The sequence below is a fragment of the Lathyrus oleraceus genome, chromosome 5 (genome assembly GCF_024323335.1).
Source record: "Lathyrus oleraceus cultivar Zhongwan6 chromosome 5, CAAS_Psat_ZW6_1.0, whole genome shotgun sequence".
NCBI classification, from domain to species: Eukaryota; Viridiplantae; Streptophyta; class Magnoliopsida; order Fabales; family Fabaceae; genus Lathyrus; species Lathyrus oleraceus.
The window spans coordinates 202,913,644-202,924,151 of NC_066583.1; the positions used below are offsets into that span (position 1 = coordinate 202,913,644).

Sequence of the window (10,508 nt, forward strand, 5' to 3'; positions counted from 1 at the left end):
CCTATAATGTATCCTCATATCACATGCACATAAAAGTTGAATTATCTATTCCTCCAAACATCAAAGTTGAAGTAGACATCTTGAATTTGATTGTGCAACTTGGAAATCTTTTATCTCATAAAAATTGAGCGAGTTATGGCCTTAGGAAGTTGACCTCCAAATTAGGGTTTAGACAAAATGACCTATAATCTTTCATCATAAAAATTGACTTTCCAAGAAAAAATAGATCTAGACCTCAACATGAAAGTTGTTTGGAATGTCATATATAGTAACTTTTCTCTTGGAATCATTTTCATATAATAAAAATTGTAGGAGATAGGGTCTAGGGAACCCCGGTTTTGATTAGTTGAATTCCTCTGGTCAACCACCATGAACCAATTTGCTAGCTTGCAATTCTCTTGACTTTTGGGACTCATTGGAGATAATATATACATAAGATGATGAAATTTGAAGTATCCCTTGAAGTATTTGATCGCATGTTGAAAAAGTTACACAAGATACCCAAATGGATTAGGTTTTCCAAGGCAACCCAATTCCAAACTCTTGATGAATTCTTGATCAAAATAACATGTAAAGACCATGGGGATTCATATATGATGTTTATAGCAATAGTAAACCAATCTTGATTGAGCTCCTTGCATTGAGGGTCTTAAACCCTAGATGTGAGCTTGATGAATCAAAGGTGAGCACACGCCCTACCTACAAAAGAGTTAGTTTATAAAAAGACATATTTTTGGTATTTTGGTTAGTAAAATGATAAAAATACAAAGTATGATACAATCACATGATGCTTGGTGATCTCTCCCAATGCAAACCCAATGAATGGGGGGTAAGGAGGATGCCAAGATGTGATCCCAATGCCAATGCATATGATGAGAATATCATGAGGGATCTTAGGGTCAAAATTGGGGTCTTACCGAAATGCACCAAAGTCTAAGTCATGGCATGAAGTTGAAAGTGAGCCAAATTACTTGGGAATGAAGAAACAAGGCCAACCACATTAAATATGACTCTTGGGTGATGGATCAAGGCAAAAGGGATAATTTAGGTCTTAGGTGGTCAAAAATGGATGAATTGACTTTGGTCAAAGTTGACCAAAAAGTCAAACTTGTAAAAAATGGGTATTTTTTCATGTAATGACTAATGTGATGGATTATAATGGATTAAAAGGGATTGAAATTGATTTTCTTTTTGTACATGTATGCTTGATTTTGGAATAACATGAACATGACATGACTTGTAACATGGAATGATCATATTACATGGCCCAAGAACATAACTTTGTCTTGATGAAATAAGACCAATGCTTGAACATGAATCAATAGACTTGACCACCATTTGGATTGTGATACAATAGGCTTTAGTGGTTTGGGTAGACAAGGCCATGGATGCACCAATAACAAGATATAGATTGTATTCAAGACCAATGACCAAAATGAAAACAAGCCAAGAATGGACCAAGTACTTGAGATGATTAGGTGGAGTGACATGGGTGGAGCAAAGCATGGGAGCTATGGGACCATAGGATGGAGCCAAGACAAAATGTTATGGAGGACAAGGGTCAAGGTGGTACCAATCAATCAATGGGTGAAAAATGGAAGAAATTAGGGTTTTGGAGATTATCTAGATGAAAAGTCAGGTTACAAACTATCTTTAGACCCAATCTTCCTTGGTTGAGATTATCTGAAGTATGCCAAGATCTTTGAATCAATCAAGATGCTTCACAAACCAATCCAAATCTTCATGAACATATCCTCAAACATTAGGGTTAGCACCATCATTAAGAATTTAGGGTTTTGAAGATCCCTGGGCTTTGGTGCAGCTCCAAGCTCTACTTGTCAAGTTGACACACAAGCCAAACATTTGGAATCTATAATGATCCCTTAATGGAATGAATGATGCTTATGCATGAATTGTCAATGTATGCAGCTGATCCCCAAGTTGGATGGAGATGGGAAAGAAATAGAGGGCAAATTTTGGGGTACTACAATGACAGTTGGTTAAATGCATGATGTTTTAACATGCGAGGTTTAACAATTCAAAAGAAATATGACAAAGCATGTTGGAAAAGCATAGTGTATTACCTATTGATTTCCTTTGTAGAAGAAAGGTTAGACACAGTTTTTCAACATGTTGATGTTTCACCTGAATCTCTGCAACATGAGGATTAACAACATGAAATAATGGAGAAGTTAGATGTTTATGTTCATAGTTAACTGCAACTTTGGTATTTGAAAAAAGTAAACAAAAATAATTAAGCCATGTACTAAGAGTAAGAAACCAAAATAACCATAGTAACTAATATTAGTTGAGCATAGTTTGAAATAAACAATCCTGTTCCAAACAAAATAGAGAAGCTGATGAAAGTGACATGCACAGTTGACTGCAAACTATAAGAGACCAAGATAACATGCTCAATGTGACATGTTAAGGAAAGTAGCCAACCTAGCATGTACTTGATAAAGGAAAATTGTGACTACCATCTTTCAAACATGGTTTTGTATCTCCAAGTCATTCACAAATATTGGAGGCATTGGCATCGAACATAGAAAAAGGAAAATTCAATAGTCAAGTAGTCAACAGAATCCAACACAAAGGGCAACTGATCTATGTATCAACTCAACATAATTTAACATAGAGAAGGAAAATTCAATAGTTAAGTCATACTAGAAATATTTATCAATGGTTGTAAACAAACTATTATATGGTATTTAGAAATCTAAACAGTTAATAAAATCAAACACAAAAGACAACTGGAATGCTAACAACAAAAAGCAAATGAAATGGTAACAACAAAATCCAACACAAAGGAAAACAGTCAGCAAAATCCAACACAAAAGGCAACTGAATTCCAACACAAAAAATACTACACGCTAGGCAACACAACATATATGATTGAACAAAGACAACACAAAATCCAACAAAACAAACACACTAAGCAAAATAGTCAACAAAAAATGTGTTATGAGATAAAACAAGTAAATAACAAGTGTTTGTGTTATGTAAAGAAACGTAGAAGGCATAGAAGTTGATTGGTTAGAAAGACCATAAAAAAATAGAATTTATCAATATTGAATACAAATAATACAGAGACGAAATTGAATATACCACAAAGCAAAAATGAATCAGTAAACAAATAATGTGTTATGACTCCAAAAAAACATCAACAGTTTGAAATAGAACAATTATGAAAATTTATCAAATTCATAACAGTTGAATGGTTTGAAATAACATTTAACAAAACAAAACAAATTCATAAGAATGCATGTGTTATGTGCCGAAACAAAAGTCAAAATGTTCAGAGCCAAAACAAAACTCAATGGTTCATTTCAAAAAGCCATGGGTTACATTGTGCCTTGCGAGGAAAACCATGGAAATCTTGAAACGTCAAGATTCAGACTTCATTGAAGAAGAAAATACGAAGATTATGCCAAGAAATGAAACAAAAACAGAAATGAAGACGATGCGAAGAAGAAAATACGAATAGAAATATGATAACAAAGTTCAGTTGTTTACCTATTTTTGATGAAGATCAACTTTTGTGCCTTGATGTTGTTGAGGTAGAGTGAAGAAAGCAGCAAGAGTGAGAGGAAGTGAGAGTGAAAGTGAGAGTCAGAAAGGTGAGAGTGAATATGACATTCAAATGAGGTTGAGATTGAAATGCGAAGAAGTATAGGAAATGAGGGAAAGTTGTGATTACACGTGGCAGTAGCAGAATGATTGTGGATGTGGAATTAATTAATGATTTGGCATTGACTATTTTGACTTTTTTAGTGTGTAAATTAGGGGTGTACATGGATTGGATAAACCCACAAAATCCGATCAACCCACCCAAACTAATCCAAAAAAGTGAGTTTGAACGGGTAAGTGGGTCAATATGGTTTTCAAAAATAAAAAACCATTCAAAATATATGGGTTTGGGGTAAACCCTAATCCAACCCACTCAATCCAAAAAATTTACAATTAACTATTATATATTTTTGTTTTTTTTATGTTTCTTAATGATTTGATATATGAACTAATATTTATATACTTATCATTGAAATTTGGTTGAAGATATTAATGTTGAAGTCAAGACTTCTTTTTAAAATGTGGAAGATATTTGAATAATGTTCGTAATTTTTTTTTATAATTTGATGAATGATGACTTTGATGTATTTATATTTGGTTTCTTTAATTTTAGGATCTTATTTGATGAGTCATGATTTTAAATTATTTATGATATTGCACTTTGATTATTTTGATTAGAATATTAGTAAGTTCGAAGTAATTTATGTAATTCTAATGTTATGTATTATCATAATACAACTTTGATTTTTACAAATATTTTTATTATAAATTTTATAGAATGTTTAGATATTTAATGTTAAAAGAATAAGGTTAATATGACTAAACTTCTTTTTAAGAAAATACTATTTAGGGTATATTTTAGAAAACAATATGAAATTATTTATAATTTATATAAGAAAAAAAATAAAAAAAATTGGGTGATCTACTAGCCAACCTAATCCAATCTGTAAATTGGTTTTACTTAAATTGATTCTTGTGGGGATTATATTAATTAACTAAAACCGGTATACTCTATCTCAATTGAATTTTGGTTTTAGCCAAGCTCGATCCAAACAATTTATGTACACTCTAATCTAATGTAAATGTAAATCATAAATGTCATTAAAAAAATATTAGTGTTAACGGAGGTATTTAATTGTATGTAATTGTAATGGATAGATAGTTGACGAGAGTAAACCACTCCATAGGTCATCATCCATATACCTACGCTAACAAACAACAATCACAACGCAATGGACATCAATGCGGATGATCGGGACGACTCAAAACCGGTGGTCCTCGTCACGGGTTGCAGCGGCGGAGGAATCGGCCACGCGCTTGCACGCTCCTTCGCCGCCAACAGTTGCAAAGTAGTGGCCACCAGCCGATCGCGTTCCACCATGGCGGACTTGGACCACGACCCCAAATTCTTCCTTCAAGAACTCGATGTTCAGTCCGATGAGAGCGTAAACAGAGTTGTCAATACTGTCTTGAATAAATACAGCCGTATTGATATTCTCGTCAATAACGCCGGTGTTCCGTGTGTCGGTCCACTCGCCGAGCTTCCTCTATCGACTATTCAAAACACCTTTGATACTAATGTCTTTGGTAGGTTATTCTCCAAAATTAAGAAAACTGAAATATTTTACCTACCAGATTTTTATGTTTAGCTTTGTTTATTGGATTGATGCCTAAAAAGGAAAATGCTATTATTCTGAATTAGGCTTGGAATTTTGTGTGACATGTGCATTGATTTCAGTTTTGTTAGGTTCAAAGTGGTTTGTGATTTGGAATTTTGTTAGGTTAAAAGTGGTTGGTGATTTGGAATTTGATCATGTAGTGTTCCAAAAATGGTTAAAACTTTGGTAAGAGAAGATCATGAAGATTCTGTGGTAAGTAGAGAAGATCCGATGGAGAAAACTCAAACCATTACTGTTAGAGATAGAGGAAGACCGGGTAAAATCTCGAGATTCACAATTTGGAAAAGCATGATATTGGATAGAATATTATGACAAAAGTGGATCTAGGTAGCCGATCCAACTTAATGGGATAAAACTTGGTTGTAGTTGTTGTTGCATCATAAATAATCACATGAATGTGATTTTCGAAGTAGTTATGATTAAAGTTCAATGTTTTTAATGATCAAATATTAATACAATTCTTGTTGATCAATGTTGTTAATAAGTTCTAGATTTTGGTTTTGTGTAATTTTTCTGTCATGTTTCTTGTAAATGAATTTGAGTATTCCTTTTCTGCTTTTTCCTTAATTGAAATTTACTTGGCTTTTCACGAAATAGAAATCTATTTTTCACTGCATACTTGTGCAGGTTCTTTGAGAATGGTCCAGGCGGTGGTTCCTCACATGGCAGCTAGGAAGCAGGGAAAGATTGTGAATATTGGCAGTGTTACTGGATTGGCCTCTGGACCTTGGGCGGGTGCTTACAGTGCTTCTAAGGCTGCCATTCATGCTTTGACAGATACATTAAGGTTTTAAGTTTCCCTTCTTCTAACTTGTTTTAATCTTGGATATGTTGTTCATTTCTGCATCATATTAACTAAGGGTAGTTCAATTGGTTAAGAAATTGTTGTTTTGCTAGAGAGTTAGTATTCCGTGTGAATGAGAATCACTGCTTTAAGTTGTAGAGTCAGTCTTTTGTTACTGTCAGGATCAATCAATGTGGTAATATGATGAAAAAGTGGAATCCAGTGGAGTTTGTTAAGCACTATTTGTATTATGAGTAAAGTTCAAATGACAATTGAAAGGGAGAGAAAACTGAAATGAAACCGCTTTGTTCCCTTATATAGAGATACTGGCAAGTTAAGATAGTTCATGATAGAGACACTAAAATGTCTAAAATTTATCTTAAGAAAGACTAATTTGACAGATATTTTTGACTTTTTTGAAAAAAAATAACTTGATACTTTTTACTTTCAAGAACCAACTTAGTATGTGTTTTTTATAAAGTATAAGTTTGAGCCTTTTTACTCTTAAAATTCATATTAGTATTATATTACTAAGGTAAACTTTTGGTGGATGCAACAATACACCATATGGGATATGGTGTATCAGGACTCGGGCATTATTTGAGTTTTTAGATGATTTCCATTTGATCCTTTCCTTTATATCTTCAATTTGTTGTTATTTTTGACAATCAGATTGGAACTTGGTCATTTTGGAATTGATGTTGTGAACATTGTCCCTGGAGCTGTGAAGTCGAATATTGGAAATTCTGGCATATCCATCTACAACAGCATGCCAGAGTGGAAACTGTTTAAGCCATTTGAAGCAGCAATCAGAGAGAGAGCTCTACTTTCTCAGAGGTCAAGATCAACCCCTACAGATGAGTTTGCTAAACATACTGTAGCTGCTGTCCTTAGAAAGAAACCACCTGCATGGTTCTCTTATGGTCATTATACCACTGCCATGGCTATCATGTACCATTTGCCTCTTTGTGTTAGAGACTTTGTTTTCAAGAAAGCAATGAAATGCTGAGCTATACTTCATCTACCCATCTTTATGGAGATCTCAATCAATAAATTGCTAGTATTCCGCTTAAGCAGTAATGGTGTACTGTACTGCATGATTATTATGCATGGTTGCTAATCAATTGTGTGTCCCAGTCAAATTAGTATTTCTTTACTATTTTGATAATTTATATTAGGAGTGAACGTGGGTCGGGTTGAGTTTGCCAAATCCAATACCGGTACTCGGGTTTGGGCTACGTAAAATAACCATCCGTTATACTATTGGACCTTTGGACAAACTCACTAATTTTTCGGTTGGATTTAGTATTGAGTTATCCAAATATTTTTTCTGAAAATTACAAACGTTTTTACTTTCTTAAAGGAAATTGGGTTTTACCATATTTTTAGCATCATAAAATAATAAATTATTACATATAACAATAAAAATAATAATAAAATAATTATAATAAATTAAAGTTGTATGACATAAAATCGTATTAGCATCAAAATAATCAATAAGTGAAACATTTAAAATTAATTAAAATCATGACCGATAAAAATATTAAATGTTTAAGAGACTAAAATTTAATCATTTAAGTTAAAATTCATAAAAAAAATTGTGTTTAATATTTTTCGAGTTTAATCTCTTAAACCAAGCTTGTGATTATTTATTAAATTTCCTAGTAAACAACAGATATACTATAAGTTATATTCGGTTCCACAATCTATTTGAAATAAAAGAATGTCAAAAAATGAATGATTTATTTTAATTTAATTTTTTTTTTTAATATGATACAAGAATCTTCTTTTTGGATAACTGTTCAAAAGGAATAATGTCAACCGAGTAACTTCCATAATATGAAACTTTTAATCCGACCGGCCTTAGAGCTTTTGTTCTTGTGGACCACATGGATTGTATTGTATCATGATCCTGAGACCTTTTAAGTGGTTCATGCGCAAAGATGTTCCAAAGGATCCTTGAGGGGTCTCATAGTTATGCCGGTCTTGGTAACAAGTTCTTGTGGACCACATGGATTGTATTGTACCATGATCCTGAGATTTTATAAATACATACACGCTGAATTCCTAAACAATTCTCATTATCCGTCTCAAATCTAAACGGGAATGAAAAATCAAAACTCAAACTCATTTAAACGGATTCAGATTGGGTTCAGGTAAATCCCCGCCCCGCCACCGTTCATTTAATAAAATCAATTTTTTTAATAAAAATATTTATTTTTTTAAAAATAAAATTACATTATAAATAATAAAATAAAATAATCTAAATTTTTTTCATATATATTTTAAATATTTTAAATAATATATTCAAATTAAAATATCAAAACATTGACCACATATTTAATATTTTAAATTATTAAAAATAAATAATAATATAAATAATAAAATAAATAGAACGGATTCGAGAGCAGGTTCGGAGTGAGTATTAGTGTCCTCATTACTCGATTTGATCCTATATTTTATAATCGGGAAAATCCATATCCAAATTTAAACCCAATCAAAACGGATTTTTTCCATTAATTTTGGGGCGGACTCAGATAGGTATCCGCGAATACGAATTATATTGTCATATCTATGATCGTTTGAGGATCAAACCACTTGGTAAAGTCGCAAATTTATGTATACTTTGCTTTGAATACCGACGTGCCTTATTCAATTGACTCTACGGTATATCCCAGAGTCTTATGTAGGATGGTTGAGTGGCGTTTCAACTTTAGAAAAATCGTCACCTCGTTCCTTTACACCTTATATTATGATAAGGGGTATCATCTTTAATCTATTTTTTTTACTCTTAGTGTCATTTCGCGCTGTTACATGGTTAAAAGGTCTGACACTATGATTTCTAGGTTGATTGTTTATTTAATGTTTCTTTAAAAATCAAGGTGTGATGAATATAGCATGGGAAATAGCCATATGATGGTATTTAATATGGAAAACATTATGAAATTTGAGATTTTCTTTTAGGATAATGTTAATTTGTGCTCCAAGGGCATATGCTAAAAATTCAACAAATAAAAAATTCGTATTGAAAAAAACAATAAAAATATTAATTATAAGGGTAATGCTAACTTGTGCCCCAAGGGCACATGTTAAAAAACTCATAAATAGAAAATTTATTTTGAAAAAATAAATAAAATTATTAATTATAAGTTTATAATAAATTCAATACACAATTTTCAAGAATTTATTTCTTTATTTATCTCTTAACTTGTGCACTTGGGGCACAACTTAACATTACCCTAATTATAAAGTTGTATTAAATTTAAGGCACAATTTTCAATAATTTTTTATTATATTTATCTCTTAACTTCGTTTCTTTGTTCAAAAGATACTATTGAGAGTTTTTTTTCAATCTTCTCTTAGATTCATACTCTTGCATATTTGATCGGGACCCTCTTAGTCTGAACCTAAATACAATGTAATATACCGATTCTATTGGGTTTCGAATTGAAATAGTCAAAATTCTGAAGATATATGGATTCAATTGGTTGAAATCAGATGATAAGAATTATTTCCTTCGTCTTATAAAATATGTCTCATTTACATTTTTTATTTATCTCAAAATAATTATCTTTTTATAATATCAATGTAATATTTATTGTTATTTTCTTTATTATATCTCTATTAATTAATTTTTACTTTACTCGATAATTTATTAACTACTATAATAAGGATATTCTAGTAAATGATACTAAATATATCATTAAAATCCAAACATATAATCATGTTTTTAAGAACCATACATAACTCAAATAAAATATTTTTTATGAGACAGAGGGAGTAACTAATTGGAATTCAATACCGGTTGATAATGCATACTCCTTCTATTTCATAAAAAAATGTCTCATTTATACTTTTTTCTATGTCCCAAAATAAATATGTCTTTAGAATCCCAATACAATATTTATTGTTATTTTTCATTACTATACCCTTATTTATTACTCTATCCGTTCCTTTTTAAGTATATTTTTTTTTGACTTTTTACACGTATCAAGAAAGTTAATAATTATTGTTACTATTTAAACAATAACTCTCATTTTATCTATAATACCCGTAGTCATTTATTACATTTCATTTTATTTTTTTTCTCTTTATAATGATTACATAGGAATAATTTTGACAAAAGTGAATTTTACAAGTGACAATTAAAAAGAAACATTTTTTTTTAAGAAAGAGACACTTAAAAAGGAATCGAATGAGCAATACTCCCTCTGTTCCTTTATAAGTGTCACTTTCTTGACAAAAAAACATTTCTTTTTAATTATCACTTACAAAATTCAAGGTAGTATTAATGACTCTTTTGTCAAAATTACCCCTAACTAATTATTATAGAGAGAAAAAAAGTAAAATGAATGTAATATATAATTAAGGGTATTATAGGTAAAAGAAGAATTATTGTATGAAAAGTAACAACAATGATTAACTTTATTGATATGTGTAAAAAGTCAAAAAACGACACTTAAAAAGGAACAGAG

At 31.3% G+C, this 10,508-nt stretch overlaps 1 protein-coding gene across 1 annotated transcript; it reads left to right on the forward strand.

Annotated features, from left to right (window-relative positions):
- The first annotated feature begins 4,568 nt into the window (after positions 1–4,568).
- Positions 4,569–7,169, forward strand: LOC127082850 (short-chain dehydrogenase RED1). The gene is made up of 3 exons (XM_051023085.1): positions 4,569–5,157; positions 5,877–6,036; positions 6,706–7,169. Exons 1-3 carry the CDS (start codon positions 4,803–4,805, stop codon positions 7,040–7,042), a joined length of 852 nt encoding a protein of 283 aa, XP_050879042.1. The 5' UTR covers positions 4,569–4,802; the 3' UTR covers positions 7,043–7,169.
- Positions 7,170–10,508: the final 3,339 nt, after the last annotated feature.